The sequence below is a fragment of the Chiloscyllium punctatum genome, chromosome 5 (genome assembly GCF_047496795.1).
Source record: "Chiloscyllium punctatum isolate Juve2018m chromosome 5, sChiPun1.3, whole genome shotgun sequence".
Taxonomy (NCBI): domain Eukaryota; kingdom Metazoa; phylum Chordata; class Chondrichthyes; order Orectolobiformes; family Hemiscylliidae; genus Chiloscyllium; species Chiloscyllium punctatum.
In genome coordinates, this window is record NC_092743.1 from 44180367 (window position 1) to 44197095 (window position 16729).

A 16729-nucleotide genomic window follows, 5' to 3' on the forward strand; every position below is an offset into this window, starting at 1 on the left:
GCTGGGCTACTGGGAAGTTCTGGGACTCTCATCTGAAGAATGATATCCTGGTTTTGGAGGCAATCCAGCAAAGGTTCACTCGGCTGATACGAGGGTATGAAAGACTGTCTTTAAGGAAAGGCTGAGTAGGTTATGCCTGTACTCAGTGGAATTTAGAAGAATGAAAGGCAACCTTACTGAAATGTTACAAGTTTCTTAAAGGACTTAAGAGGGTAAATGTGGAAAGATTGTTTAACCTCGTTGGGAGAGGCTGGGACGAGAGGGCATGATCTCAACAAGGGACTTAAAATAGGGATGTGGAGGATTTTCTTTCTCTAAAGGGGCAATTATGCTGTGGAATTCTTTAGAGCAAAAGGCTTTTGAGGCAGAGATATTAAGTATATTCACATGATTAGAGATACCAAATATATTGTACTAAATTTAAGTGAATCATGAGTTGAGGGGGAAGGCAGCAAAGTGGAACTGAGGGTTACTAGATGAACGATGATTAAGTAAGTAGTGAATCAGCGGGGGTACCATGTGCCGTACGGCGGAGCTGCAACGGAGGGACCATGTGCCGTACGGCGGAGCTGCAGCAGGGGAACCATGTGCCGTACGGCGGAGCTACAGCGGGGGGGACCATGTGCCGTAAGGCGGAGCTACAGCGGGGGGGACCATGTGCCGTACGGCGGAGCTGCAGCAGGGGGAGCATGTGCCGTACGGCGGAGCTGCAGCAGGGGGAGCATGTGCCGTACGGCGGAGCTGCAGCTTGTGCTGTCCTGTTTCTCTTCCTCCCTGGAGCAGTGCTGACTCGGTATTGACTCTGTGTTTCCCGGTCGGAATGATTAAGGTGAGGACTGGGAGGACTGTTGTGTGCACTATCCGGTGCTTTGACCCTACTCTCTCCAGGTACACCAACCCAAGTATTTACTCCCTGTTACCGCTCCGATAAACTCCCCCAGACTTACATCTCCTTCCGAAAGTGAGCTGATGCCCACACATGGACGGAATCCTCCAGCTGCTGAATACTCGGCGCCTGACAAAGGCCTCAACGCGTTTTTAACAGCTTTCCCAACTCGTTTCTGTTCTCCTGCCGCTTCTTTTAAATGTGTACAATTTAGAACATGAACAGTATGTAGTCTTGGGGACATTTGGTCACTCGAGGATATGCCAGCTCCCTTCAGAACAACCCATTCGATCCCATTCACCTTCCCAATCACTGTAAGGTCACACAGTGCCTGTTCAATCTCCCTTATTGATGGTCTCTATTTCCAACACCCTGATGGACAGCATCTTCAAGGTCATTTTTACTTGTTCCTTTAAAAAAAGGTTGTTCCTCACTTTCTCCCTGTTTGTCTTACCCAAAGCTTTAAATTCTGTGTTCCTCAGCCCTTGCACCATCGTCCAGTTGGGGACAGTTTTTCCTTGTCTACTTTATTCAATCTTCTCACAGTCTTTTACAGCTCTTACTAAATCTCCTTTGTTTCAGGAGAACAACATCCAACTTTTCCAAACTAACCTTGCAGTTAGTATCACTCATCCATGCAGCCATTTGGTAAGTTCCCCCTGCACCCTCTACTGTGATCACAAGAACTAGTTGCATACTCTATAATCTCTCGTTCTGGAAACATATTGTTTAGAAATTTAAAAAATAAGTTCTCTGGAATTTTTCTTTGAGCAGACCAGAACCAGCTGCAGCAGATCGGGAAGCATGAGTTCATCTGGTTGAGGAGAGCACAGGATTTCGAGGGCTGAGTGACTTTGTAACCTTGTGTTGTACTCTCACACCCTACAGGATCACCTCATCCTCTCTACCAACTGCCAATTTTCACGCAAACTCTCTTTGCTCAAGTGTTTTTGAGCAGACCCAATTATTCTCAGGGTATAGTTTGTTTTTTAATCTCACTATGGCATCGAAGAAAAGTACAGCAAAACGTAAGCGTGTTGCACTTACAATATTAGAAAAGGTTGAAATCATAAATAAACTAGATCAAGGTTCTTCAGTAAAAACGTTGTGTGAGGCATACGGTGTGGGAATCACAACAATTTATGACATCAAGAAGCAACGTGAAAAGCTATTTAAATTCTGTGCTGAAAGTGACACAGTTCAAGGAATTAGTGAGCGTAAAATGCTGCGTCGTGCTAAGTCTGCTGACCATGATGATGCCCTGTATAAGTGGTTCAGACACCGTCGTAGTGAGGGGCTCCCTATTTCGGGGACAATGCTTATGGAAAAGGCCAAACAATTTCATAATGATATGAAGATTAATTCTGTGTGTGAGTACTCTCAAGGCTGGTTGCAGAGGTTTAAACATAGGCATGGAATTCACCTGAAGGGGACTGGTGAAAAGAGCTCTGCAAATACAGAGGCTGTCAAATGTTACATAACTGACTTTGCAAAGTTGATGAAAGATGAGGATCTTAGCCCTGAACAAATATATAATGTGGATGAGACAGATATTTTCTGGAGATGTTTGCCACAACACAGGCCTGTTGGTACAGAGGAAATGATGGTACATGATTACAAGGAATCAACAGAAAGACTAACTGTGCTTGCATGCACAAATGCTGCTGGAACACATAAATGTAAACTTTTGGTTGTTGGTAAAAGTCCTAAGCCTCGTGTTTTCAAAGGGATGAAAATTATGCCGGTGCTTTATGAAGCTAATAAATGTTCGTGTGTTACTGAAGAAATATTGAGTGACTGGTTCCATAATCATTTTGTTCCAGAGGCTCGTGCACACTGTCAAAAGGTTGGGTTGGCTGCAGATTGCAAAATTGTTCTTCTTTTAGACAACTGTACACCTCACCCTCCTAGAGAGCAATTAGATGCTGACAATGTCTTCCCTACCTATCTACCCACTACTTGTACATCTTTAATTCAGCCAATGGACCAAGGAGTTATTAGGTCAATGAAAAGTCACTACAGGAAGAGTTTTTTACGTCGTCTTGTGACCAGCTACAATACTGGTGGTATTGATGCCTTTAAGACTGCCCTCAGTCTCAAAGATGCTATATGGTGTTTGACAAATGCATGGGACAGTGTAACGAGGAGAACCTTACAAAACGCATGGCGTAAGTTGTGTCCTGAAATTATATTGAATGATGAGGACATGGGGGAAAGCTCTGACGCCTTTAGTTTAAGTGAAACCAAGGCAATGGTGACTGACCTCTTGTGTTGTACCAAGCAAATGGGAAGTGACTTGGATGAGGAAGACATTTTGGCGTGGTTAAATGGTGAAGATAATACTTCCGTTGTACAACAAGTAACAGATTCAGAGATAATTGAGGGCGTTTTACACTACAAGTCTGAGGATAGTGACAACAGCGATGAAGAAGACAATGTTACTGGGGATAAGATTACCTTGGAAGAGGGAATCAGTCTAGCTTCCCGCTTCATTCGCTTTCTTGAGCAACAAAGTTTTGTAAGCCAGCAAGATGTAATGCACATACACAGGATCCAAGAGAAGTTGATAAATGAGCAGCCGAAACACATGAAACAAATGAGGTTACAGCAAATGTTTGATGAAGTTGGAAAATCCTTTGCGCACACACCATTAGCATCACCGAGCTCGATCCCATCAACCAGTGGACTCGATGACACAAAGGACCCAGAGTTGACTGCTTTTGCCGTCAATTATCGTCCACTCTCTCCTACACCTCTTCTAAATATTGGTGACATAAAGCAATGTATGGAATAACTTGTTCCCTTTACGTCACCAACAACATTTTGATAAAGTACTTTGGAACTGGACACATGAATAAGCATAGTTGAATAAGTAAAATAACATTTATAAAGTAATAACAGAATTGATCAGTATTTTACGTTTCATGAAAATTTTTATATCCATGATGTTTTCCAATTCTATTACTTTGTGATTCAGAATTCTAATATTCATTATCCAGAAATGGCTTGGTCCCAAACATTGTAGACTTGAAAGGTTGCAGTATGGCTTAATCAGAGCTTTATAAAGGTTCAGCATAAATTCTTTTTGTATTTTTGTATACTTCTGTTTATGAAGATGAAGATCTGATATACTTTGCTAACCAATCTCTCAATATGTCTGAAACCTTCAATGATATATGCATATGTACATGATGTTCTCATTGTTCATGCACTGATTTAGCTTATGCCATTAAGTCCATATTGCCTCTTAGACCTATGCAAAAATGCATCACCTCTCATTTTTTTGTATTAAAATTCTATCTCCCAGATGTTTGCTAGATTATATCCTTGTTAGTGGTATCACTGTTGGCCACACCACCTATTACTTTCTGCACTGTATTTATCAGAGTGCTGTGGTTTCAGGCATTGAACCCTGGGGTAACACTACAGCACATGCAATTTGGAGTTTCTTTCTGATCCTTAACCATCCTTGTACCAATGTAACCACTGTCCTTTTCAATTTTGTTAACAAGTCTTACATGGTACTTTATCAGACCTTTCAAAAGTCTATTTACACAATCTGCATCAAGGAACCTTAGCCAAACATGATTTACTTTTAACAAAGCTAATGTTTATTAACCCAAATTTTTCCAAGTACCAATGATTTTGCATTTTTGTCTCAAAAAGATTCCCTGCTGTCAATAGTTTTTTTTTGTTGAGCCTGTAGTTATTGGGTTCTCTCCCTATTATTAAACATTGGTATTAAACATTTCTAAGCCTCCAATTTTCTAGCAGCACCCCGGTATATGGTAAGGATTTGATGATTGTGGCCAGAGCCTGGGTGATTTTCACCATTACTTCTATCATAAACCTCGAGGCTATGCTCCCTTTTAGTATGAGATTTGTCATAGAGCCCTGAATGCCACAATCAATATAGCTATTCTAAAGATTGCCCATCCTCATTGCTGGCCGGGCAGCTGTGTCCCTTTTTATGTTAAAAATGTATGAATCGGTCTTCATAGAGCAACTTCCATCACTGTCCTACTGACATCGACAGCCCCCTCCACTACATTGACAGAGCTCCACTCTAACGGTTGAACAATCTTATTAAGTGCTCTAGAGCCTCCTGTTGGCCGTTTAGTCACCATCTTCAATTGGTTGGTGATGGAGACACTGGCCTTCTGCTTAAAACTCTTGTTGCACATCAGGCGTATTTGATGGGGTTAGGACCCGGAAATGTACCCATGCCAGAGTCGCTATCCCAGAATGAAAATTCAGCCCATGGTCTACATTTCATATTTTGATCTACTATTTCAAATCTGTAAGTATCCAACGTGTTTTAATGCTTTGAAACACTTAATTTTAACTTTAACCTAACTTTTACCACAATTCTAATGAATACAATTACTGTTTACTCATTACATTTATTGTTTACAGGATCATGTTAAATTGAACAAAAATGTCCTGACTGTGCCACTGCATTTGTTACTGATGGTCTTCATTGAGAATTATTGGTCTAGTTTGGTCTTCAAAGCAAGAAATAAAAGTGGTGCCTATCAGAGCCTACAGTCTTCAAAGTCGCTTTGGTTTCGATGCACGTCAATACCTTTTGACTCAAAACTCTGGATGTTGAGTTTTTCAGCACCAGGCTTGCCACCAAGTAAAGAAGATGGCAATGGATACCAGTTCACAGAAAGCTGTATTTTTCTAAACACAGGTCATACCTATGGCAAAACAGAACTGCCTTGTGTGGTGAAAGATGTACAATATGTCGGTAAGCTATGTTTTGTTTTGTTAAATGCATTCAATATGTAAATTGCCATATATTCAATGCATTATTGAATAACTAGATGCTGATCTTCTTCATAGATCTTCTTTATAGATCACTACACTAGTTGTACATCTCTAATTCAGCCAGTGAACCGGGGCTGATCCATTAGATCAATGAAATGCCATTGCAAGAATTTTTCTGCATCTTGATGTGAACACATACAGAACGATGGTGTTCGTGCTGTTAAGAAGGCTTCAATATCAAATTGACCTGAGTTCATCTTCAATTGACATTCAGCTGGCTGGGTCCTAAACTCTGGAAGCCTTCCCTAAACCTCTTTACCTTTGTCTTCCTTTGATTAAGTCTATCTTACTGGCAACTTGAGTGGCTCAGTGTGAAATCTTATTTAATAGCCTGAAGCTCCTTGGAATATTCTATTCTATTCAAGGTGCCTTTTAAATGCCTTTGTATCAGTTATCCATAATTGAAATGTGCTTTTAGATTTTTATCTTGTGGTACCTCAGTCAAATATCAATTTATTTTTCTAATAAGGCTAAGTGTTAAGCATCCATAGACCAGTTGACCAAGTGAGGTCAGCACCACATAGTCTAAGTCTGTTTTCACCTGGGATTTAGATATGTATTGCTACCCCTTCCATGTACTTGTAATGTGACTGTGTTCAAACTACAGACCAAACCTATGCAGTGCACACACGAGATAGCAACTTTACAGATACATAAATCTTGTGTGATACTTGTAATGTCCCTAAATTGTATGAATGAGTGATGCACTACATTGTACTTTTATCGAGCTGAAAGAAATTACATTGATTAGTTCCAGTAACATTCAATGGAGTTATATATGTCTCATAATGGAGTTTCCTGATTACATACTTACAGGTCTTACTTTTGAATGGTGTTAAGTATCACATTAGATCTGAGAAGTTCTACAACATTGACCACAAATAATTGGCAAATCAATTTCAACACAGATAACTATGAGGGATTATATTTTCTAGGAAGAATAAGGAGGTCATTAATTACTTGGAAGGTGCAGGCTACATGAGGTAGAGGTACACTGTAAAGGGGTCCAGGGAGAATAAATGCACCAATTGTTAAAAGTTGTGCCAAAAGTTAGCTAAGTCATTAAAAATAAAGTACAGCAAACACTCGTCTTTATTTCAAGAGGGATCGAATTGAAAAGTAAGGAAGCTATGCTCAACCTATATCAAACCTTGCTTAGACTACACTGAGTGTACTGCATATTGTTCTGGTCATTACATTATGTAAATTGCTACACAGCAATAACTTGTATAACATCTGTAATGTAATGATCAGGCACTTCACAGGAGCATTATAAACAACGTATGTCACAGAGACAGGTGAGATATTGGGTCAGGTTCAGTACTCAGAAGTGTCTTATCAGAGAAAAATAGAGAAGGACTGTAAAGAAGTTAAAAATCACACAACACCAGGTTTAATTGGAAGCAACCACCTGATGAGGGAGCAGCGCTCCAAAAGCTTGTGTGCTTCCAGTTAAACCTGTTGGACTATAACCTGGTGTTGTGTGATTTTTAACTTTGTACACCCCAGTCCAACACCAGCATCTCCAAATCATGACTGTAAATAATGCAGATAAGAATTATAAGGATGATACCATAAAGGCGTGGATAGACATAGCAGGAAAGGATTAACAGATGAGGTCTGTTATTCTTGGCCAAAAAGGCTGAAAGGAGACCTTTAAAATTACTAAAGATTTTGATAGAGTGCTCACAGTAAGTTGCTTCTTGTGGGTGAGAGCATAACTACAGGCCATCAATATAGGATGTCACCACATTCAAAAGGACAATCAAAAAGTAACAATCTACCTGAAGAATTGTGAAACTTCTTGCCACAGGATTTGGTTAAATCCTATAGTTAAGAATGTAAGGCACAGGTAAACAAGCAGATTTGGGAGAAGGGAGTAAAGATTTGAATAGGTAAGGTGAGAAGGTTCAAGTTGAGCAAAACCACTGATATGAAACAAACACAGTTAATGCTGGAGAAACTCAGCAGGTCTGGTAGCATGTGTGAAAAAAGAAACAGAATTAATGTTGAGTCCAGTATGATTCTTCAGAACCACTGGCATTGACTGGTTGACCCAAATGGCCCGTTTCTGTGCCATATAATTCCATGAAATCTAATACATGTGTGGTTAAAAGAAAAAGTGTTAAGTATGAAGAGGACCTTGCATTGTTCTGCTCTGCAATTGTACTCTTCAGTTAATTTGATATTTTTATTTAATTCTCAGAATTAGATGTTCCATCTCATTCTCCACTTGATGAATTATCTGAAGAAGAGGCTTTGCAAATTGAAGCAAGTCCTTCACTCCCTCCTACCTCATTTACCTTGCGTGACCATGTTGACCAGTCGGAGACACGAACCAAGCTGGTCCTTCTAGGTATGTAATGATTCTATGAAAATAAATCTAAATAATTAAAGTACTTTGGGGGCATTGATGCAGCAGACTCTCCTAGCTGACTCTTATTCACAAGTGCTCGCTATCTTTATTTGCCCAAGCTTCATGGTTAATTTTCTTTTATTTAACTTCCACTCAAGAATTAAATTATTGTGGATCGTAGACATCTGAAATGACAGAAAAGAGAAGGACAGTCAGTCCACTGAGTATTTCCAATACAGACATGGTGTTATTAAGAATTATGATTCCAAATGGTAAGTTACTCGTAAAAGGTGCAAAGACAGGAAAACAGCTGGACAGTACTGGAGAAAAGAAAATGAAGTTGATGATCCTTGACAGAAAAAAAATCTCTTGTAACTTAAGTTAGTTCTGTGCTTATTTGACTAACTCTTTCATTACTTTTAATACTCCTTTCAAATCTTTCCAAAGTCCAGTTATTTAGATGAAAAAATTCTCTGCTGTCTAATTCTATGCTGATAGCTGGGAGATTTCAAAGTAGTTATTATTCTCATGGCCTTCCTCTGACCTTTTTTTAATAATTATGAAAAATCAATTTCTTGAAATAGAGACCTTCCATATGAACCATAAAATATAACCTTTAAACTGAACTTTTCCTGTTTATATTTATGGTTTGCTTTCATTATGCATTATTCTTGTTTCGTAAGTCAATTCTTCTTCAGTACTTCCTCGATATCCAGGATTTTCTGGACTTGGTCCCACCCTTCACTTATACAGGAATATGTTGGTCCTGTGCTTTCACTATTTCTTTTTTGAAAGTCTTCGACTGCTCTGATGTAAAACTTCTTACAAGTAGCTGTTCCAAAAGGGATAGTACGGAAGGGTGATACTTGGGAGGGAAAAATGATGAACAAGAGTGAGGAAAATTTAGGAGAAAAAGGCTGGAGACAAATAATCAGAAGAGAACACATATTATCAGCAGCAGATGAAAATTAGAAAACAATTATTTATTTTTTACATGTAAACAATGCTACAGAAGATCAACAGTACATATGAAAACAAGTGATAAGGGAGCTTTACCGTACAGTTGGAGCTGTGATCACACCAATGAAGAGAATTAGATTAGATTAGATTACTTACAGTGTGGAAACAGGCCCTTCGGCCCAACAAGTCCACACCGCCCCGCCGAAGCGCAACCCACCCATACCCCTACATCTACCCCTTACCTACACTACGGACAATTTAGGATGGCCAATTCACCTAACCTGCACATAACTCAGCACATGGCCTGCTTGAAACACAAAGATGTGCTTCAAGAAAAAGGTGTTCAGTTCAGTCAACTAAAAAACAGAAAAAAAACGTTTAATGAACTCAAATAACTTTTTAAACTTTCTTAATATGCCATGAAATTGTAAATAATTTCAATGTCCCTCATGGAGGTATTAGAACAGTTTACTATTTCACAATATACTTGCTAACTTTCACAAGCTAAAACTTGGATGTCTACCAGCTGAATTACACACCTTGATAAAATATTCAAAAGATGTGTTCAAGGTTTTTTCATGAAAATTGGTTGATATTAATGTTATCTACTAAGTTAAAGCTTACTGGATATACAAGAAACATTTTACCGACATGAAACCTGTATGTAATGACATACATGTTGATAGAGAACAACTGGAACTGACAACCGGAAGCGGCAGAGACAAACCACTATAAATGCCGGAGGAAACATCACAGAAGCGCTTCACAGGAGGCTCCCAAGCACTGAGGATGTCACCTAGACAGGGGACAAAACGTCTGCAACACACATTCCCAGCTCGGCGAACAGAACCACAACACATCCACAAATGCTGCAAAAGTTAAAATGTAAGGGCTGACGTTGGCAGAATTAGCAGAGTGCCAATCTCAGAGAGTTATGGAGCTGGAGCAAACTAAGAAGTCAGAAGGGAATGAAATCATGGAGGAATTTGAAAACAAGGATGAAAATTTTAAAATCATAATGATGCTTGATCAGAAGGCAATGAAAATCAGCAAACACAACAGTGACAGAGAAATGGAACTTGCTGCAAGTTAAGATACGGGCCTTAGAGTTTTAAATAAGCTCAACTTTATGTGGGAGATTAGACAGGAGTGTACTGGAATAATGGAGTCTGCAGATAACAAAGGCAAGAAGAAGGGATTTCAAGATCATTTCAGAGGAGAACGAAATCAATCAAGTAACATGTTGTAGGAATGCAAACTAGACATCTGATTTGTATTTATTTCATTGTATGTTAAAAATAACCAGTGAAATTTGATAAGACTACATCCTTCACAATTACATGAACATTAATTCCTTGTACCACAAACAGGAAATGAATTAGGCTGCAGAGACTGTTGCTATCCTTATAACTACAAGATTTCCAACCAAGTATAGTATCTATCTTGAAGGTTCCATACAACTTAAAGCACTAGCTTTCATTCTCCCTCCACTCCACCCAGACTTAAATTAAAATTAATTAATAACTACCAAAATATGCTTCAATTCTCATCAGGTTTTCATCCCATCAGTTCAAAGCTCCACGTTCAACAGAGTTGAGAGTGTGTGCTGGAAAAGCACAGCAGGTCAGGCAGCATCCAAGGAGCAGGAGAATCGATGTTTTGAGCATAAGCCCTTCAGCAGGAACACCTGAAATATTGATTTCTCCTACTCCTTGGATGCTGCTGTGTTTTTCCAGCACCACACTCTTGACTCTGATCTCCAGCATCTGCAGTCCTCACTTTCTCCACATACAGCAAAGAGCTGAACTGTTAAATGTCAGTTAGATTTCCCGTAAGGAACAACACAGTTTCACGTACCTCTCAGTCTCAAGCATTGAGCAGCTGAGCAAACGAGCAAACACCAGCAGAATGTTCAACCAAAGGTGATGCAGTACTGTGCTTTCAAAATAGTCCAGTTCAGGCCAAACCAATAAAGAGGTTTTATTAACTCACAAACCACTGGCTTATGGAAGTGAGAAAATGGGTCCGAGATTTCACAGTTATCTTACTGACATGGCCAGACCTCCCTCTCTCCTCTTTACTTGTTTTACTCTCTCCCATTGTGTTCTTTCTTTCTCATTTGGTGTTTCCTCTCTTTCCTTCATTTTTATCCCACACTTCCCACACCATTGACACTACAACATGGGGTTAAACAAAGTGACAAAAGAGTGAGAGATACAATTTCAGGAGGAGTGGGTATGAGCTAGAAGGTTGAGTGCTGAGGCAGATCCATCATCAGCACAACAGGATGCACAGTGGGGGACTGATCTGCTTTCACCCAATTTCTAGCCCCACTGAAATTGAAAGTTCCATTCAATAAGTCACAAAGAAACATCTTTCTCAGAATGAGAGGTCACATTTGTTCTGCAGATTTAGGTTTGTTACCTGCCAGATAATTAGGAAGAGGTAGATTCCAGCCACTCTCTGAAAGGAGGATTTTGGGTCAAACCACCGAACGTACGTCCAGCTGGCCGGAGTAAACTGCAACACTGCCCTTTTCAGCTTTCCACTGGTTGTGTGTATTGCCCTGATGAAGACATGTAATATTAGTACGGGCATAACAGAAAATGAAAAACCCTTCTGTCATCGAACACAAAAAGTATACGTTTTGTAAATCACTGCTTTTGTTAGCCATTGTAATGGCTGTGAAGTTACAAAACTGGCAGGAGAGGTCATAATAAGAAGCAAGTGTTGGGGTACCTTTAGGCAACAGCAATTACAGTGTATTAAAATCAAGGTCAAGAAGGATGCAAATAAGTCCAAGACCAAACTAATAAATTGGGGAAAAAAAGATTTTGAGGTGATAAGAATGAAATTAGGGAAAATAATCATTAAAAAAGATAACAAAGAGATAGAAGAGTAATAGGAAGCATGTACAATGGTGATAAATAGGAAAATAATATATTGCACATAAAACAAGAGAAAGCTAATAACAGCACAGTATAAATAAGGAATGACAAATTGCATTTATATAGTGCTCTTCACAAGCATAGGATGCCTTCAAGTACCTGTACCTTACAGATGATTAAATACTTTTCAGAGTGTACAAACTGTTCTAATTATTTGGTCTCAGCAAACTCCCACGCATAACAAAAACAATGTTTTACACAAAACAGAGTTTGCTGGAAAAGCTCAGCAGGTCTGGCAACATCTGTGAAGAGAATTCAAAGTTCATAGAACATAGAACAATACAGCACAGAACAGGCCCTTCGGCCCACGATGTTGTGCCGAACTTCTAACCTAGATTAAGCACCCATCCATGTACCTATCCAAATGCCGCTTAAAGGTCGCCAATGATTCTGACTCTACCACTCCCACGGGCAGCGCATTCCATGCCCCCACCACTCTCTGGGTAAAGAACCCACCCCTGACATCTCCCCTATACCTTCCACCCTTCACCTTAAATTTATGTCCCCTTGTAACACTCTGTTGTACCCGGGGAAAAAGTTTCTGACTGTCTACTCTATCTATTCCTCTGATCATCTTATAAACCTCTATCAAGTCACCCCTCATCCTTCGCCGTTCCAACGAGAAAAGGCCGAGAACTCTCAGCTTATCCTCATACGACCTACTCTCCATTCCAGGCAACATCCTGGTAAATCTTCTCTGCACCCTCTCCAAAGCTTCCACATCTTTCCTAAAGTGAGGCGACCAGAACTGCACACAGTATTCCAAATGTGGCCTAACCAAAGTCCTGTACAGCTGCAACATCACTTCACGACTCTTGAATTCAATCCCTCTGCTAATGAACGATAATACTCCATAGGCCTTCTTACAAACTCTATCCACCTGAGTGGCAACCTTCAAAGATCTATGTACATAGACCCCAAGATCCCTCTGTTCCTCCACCTGACTAAGAACCCTAACATTAACCCTGTATTCCGCATTCTTATTTGTTCTTCCAAAATGGACAACCTCACATTTGGCAGGGTTGAACTCCATCTGCCACTCCTCAGCCCAGCTCTGCATCATATCTAAGTCCCTCTGCAGCCGACAACAGCCCTCCTCACTGTCCACAACTCCACCTATCTTCGTATCATCTGCAAATTTACTGACCCACCCTTCGACTCCCTCATCTAAGTCATTAATAAAAATTACAAACAGCAGAGGACCCAGAACTGATCCCTGCGGAACTCCACTTGTAACTGGGCTCCAGGTTGAATATTTACCATCTACCACCACTCTCTGCCTTCGACCGGTTAGCCAGTTTTCTATCCAATTGGCCAAATTTCCCTCTATCCCATGCCTCCTGACTTTCCGCATAAGCCTACCATGGGGAACCTTCTCAAATGCCTTACTAAAATCCAAATACACTACATCCACTGCTCTACCCTCATCCACATGCTTGATCACCTCCTCGAAGAATTCAATAAGACTTGTGAGGCAAGACCTACCCTTCACAAATCCGTGCTGGCTGTCCCTAATCAAGCAGTGTCTTTCCAGATACTCGTAAATCCTATCCCTCAGTACCCTTTCCATTACTTTGCCTACCACAGAAGTAAGACTAACTGGCCTGTAATTCCCGGGGTTATCCCTATTCCCTTTTTTGAACAGGGGCACAACATTCGCTACTCTCCAGTCCCCTGGTACCACCCCCGTTGCCAGTGAAGACGAGAAGATCATTGCCAACGGTACTGCAATTTCCTCTCTTGCTTCCCACATAATCCTAGGATATATCCCGTCAGGCCTGGGGGACTTGCCTATCCTCAAGTTGTTCAAAATGTCCAACACATCTTCCTTCCTAACAGGTGTCTCTTCTAGCTTAACAGTCCGTTTCACACTCTCCTCTTCAACAATACGGTCCCTCTCATTCGTAAATACTGAAGAGAAGTACTTGTTCAAGACCTCTCCTATCTCTTCCGACTCAATACACAGTCTCTCACTACTGTCCTTGATCGGACCTACCCTCGTTCTCGTCATTCTCAGGTTTCTCACATACGCATAAAATGCCTTGGGGTTATCCTTGATCCTATCCGCCAAGGATTTTTCTCTTAGCTCTCTCTTAGCTCTCCTAATCCCTTTCTTCAGGTCCCTTCTGGCTATCCTGTATCCCTCCACTGCTCTGTCTGAACCCTGTTTCCTCAACCTTATGTAATGTTTCAGGTCCGGCGACCCTTCCTCAGAACAATATATTAACTTTGATTTCTCTCCACATATGCTGCCAAATCTGCTGAGCTTTACCAGCAAACTCTTTTGCTTCTGATTTACAGCATCCATAGTTCTTTCGGTGTTTAAAAATAATGACCTGATCATTTGTAGTTTTTGTGATGTTGATCGAGGATGCATCGAAAATAACTCCTCTGTTCTTCTTCAGAATAGTGCTGTGAATTTTTCATCCCGTCCAAAGAGACAACTGGGACCTCTTCACAACTACACTCAATGTCCATCTTTATTTTCACAATCAAGATCTGCAGCAGGTATTGAACCTGTGACCTTGTGAATCAGAGGTGAGTGTTCTACCAAATCAGCCATGACCAACACACAGAGAAACAGATAGAGAAGCAAATAAAAGTAAAACTGAAACTAAAGAAAGAGAAATAAAGAAAGGGGTCCTGTGGCATAGCGGCAGTGTCCCTGCCAGAGTATGTCCGGGTAGGTTGGTGAAAATAACTCATGAACCATCTGACCACCCCAACTGCTGTGACATTGCCCTTATTATTAAACAGCGTTACACCTGTAATCTCATAGGTTCCACTCGCTTCCTGAGTGTGCACTTCTCATAAGAATTCCCAATAAAAGGTGCATAATAGCGCCCTTGTGGCACAGTGGTAGTGCACCTACCTCTGGGCCAGGAGCTCTGGGTTCAATTCTTACCTGTTACAGAGCAATGTCATACCATGCCTGAATCAGGTTGATCTATAAAGGCAAGAAAGGAGACGACAACAAAGGGGAATGAGAAAAGTTGCAGGAAAAGAAAGAATTAAGAAAAACCATGAAGGAATAGAAAAGGAAAACAAAATTAGAACACCATTTTAAAAATTACAGTTTAGGTTTGGGATGGGTTCACTAAAGAATACAGTTGATAATATTTCTGCAAATTTGCTTTCTTCAAGTAATTACCCAGGAAACTAACATGGTGGACATAATATTACAAAAAGATACTGAGAAAAGGTGTAAAGACATACAGGACAGAAAGATTGTGAGGGAGAAAGGGGAAGAAGAATTGATAAAGTAATCATTATGGAGAATGGAAAAGAAGGTAACAGAAAATGTTGGAACTACTCAAGTCAGGCAACATGCTTGTTTTTAAACATGTGAAATGAGGAGGGTTGGAAAAGAACAAAAGGGAAGCTCTCCTAATGTGGAAGAGAGGTGAAATTAAATGAAATTCAAGTGTTGTGGTGCAAGGCCAGAACAGTAATAATAGATTAAAAAATCGAAAGAACAGCAGATGCAGCAAATCAGAAATTGCTGGAAAACTGACCCAAAATGTTAACTCTCCACAGATGCTGTCCGACCTGCTGAGCTTTTCCAGCAATTTTTGTTTTTGTGACAGTAATAATAGAACAAGGAAAGAAACAAAAGAAATGGCTAGAGAAGGCCTGATGGACAGCTGCCAGCCTGGAGCAAAGGAGAAGGTGGGAAAACCGAAAACTGCGCAGGAATACACAAAAAGGCAGAGATTGCAGTCTGAAATCAACAAACTCCAGTTTGAATGTGGAAGGCTATAATATACTTAATCTAAAGGTGACAAGCTGTTTTTTGAGCTTATGTTGAAATTTCATTGAAGGCTTGTATTAGAGAAGATAAAGTAATAATAGACCCTTTATCCTCAAGATGCACATTAAAGTACATTAGGCATTACTACATACATAAAAATTCATTAGAAAAGGGAATAGTGTGAGAGAACTGGCAGTGTGCTTACATGCTTCCTATATAAAAACGGAGATAGAAAACATCTTGAGAACTATACATAAATTGGCTAAATGCTAATGGCAAAAGAGATAATGATATCCTTACTCAAATCTATATGCATAAAACATTGAGAAACTAAAAATGAGAGTAGTCAGCATGAATTCCAAAAAGAAAGGTCATGCCTGACCAACCTTATTAAATGATTTGAAATAACAGGATAGCTAAAGGTAATACATTTGGATTCAGAAACGTTTCTGAAACTGCACAGTAGAATCATTATTATATAACATACGGATTTAGGGAAACAAATAACAAAACGGACAGCATATTGGTTACAATTGAAAAAGATAATAAGGATTAGATAGAATAGAGAAAGGTAGCTAGCAGTATTTCACAAGAATCAGCAATGGGACCACCACCATTCACCAGGTACACAGAATTTGTCATTCAGAACTGCAAGTAAAATGTCACAATTTGAGATGAAAACTTTTTCTTGATAGGGAGGCATGTAATTAATGAAAGGAAATTGGGGAAAGTTAATTCTGTAAAAACTTAATGAGTTGATATAGAAGTAAAAGTTCCTCTTTCTCTGGAATGGAGTGTCTGTAACAGATAGTGTTGGGAAACAGGTTGAAACTGTTTTATTCTGCTTGTTAAGATGTTTCCAACTGTCTTTTATATATGTCTACCTTTGGTTGCTTTTGTTCATCTTTTGTACAATAACCTCATGTTATGAAAATACATGAGTTTCAGTAACTAATCACAACATTAACCAACCACAAAATGTTGAAAAAAAAATC

At 39.9% G+C, this 16729-nt stretch overlaps 1 protein-coding gene across 16 annotated transcripts in view; it reads left to right on the forward strand.

The window, feature by feature from the left end:
• Positions 1–724: 724 nt before the first annotated feature.
• The window catches only part of mterf3 (mitochondrial transcription termination factor 3), a 41966-nt gene continuing 25961 nt past the window's right edge, over positions 725–16729 (forward strand). For 2 of the 16 annotated variants that reach the window (XM_072570164.1, XM_072570165.1), the window contains exons 1-2: positions 838–1534; positions 5303–5639. In XM_072570164.1, the coding sequence (XP_072426265.1) occupies positions 1238–1534; positions 5303–5639 (634 nt within the window). In that variant the 5' untranslated portion in view covers positions 838–1237. Of the gene's footprint in view, positions 5187–5302; positions 5640–7925; positions 8076–14388; positions 14522–16729 lie in introns of those variants that run through there. The other 14 variants (XM_072570167.1, XM_072570156.1, XM_072570179.1 and 11 more) reach the window with 14 other exon arrangements.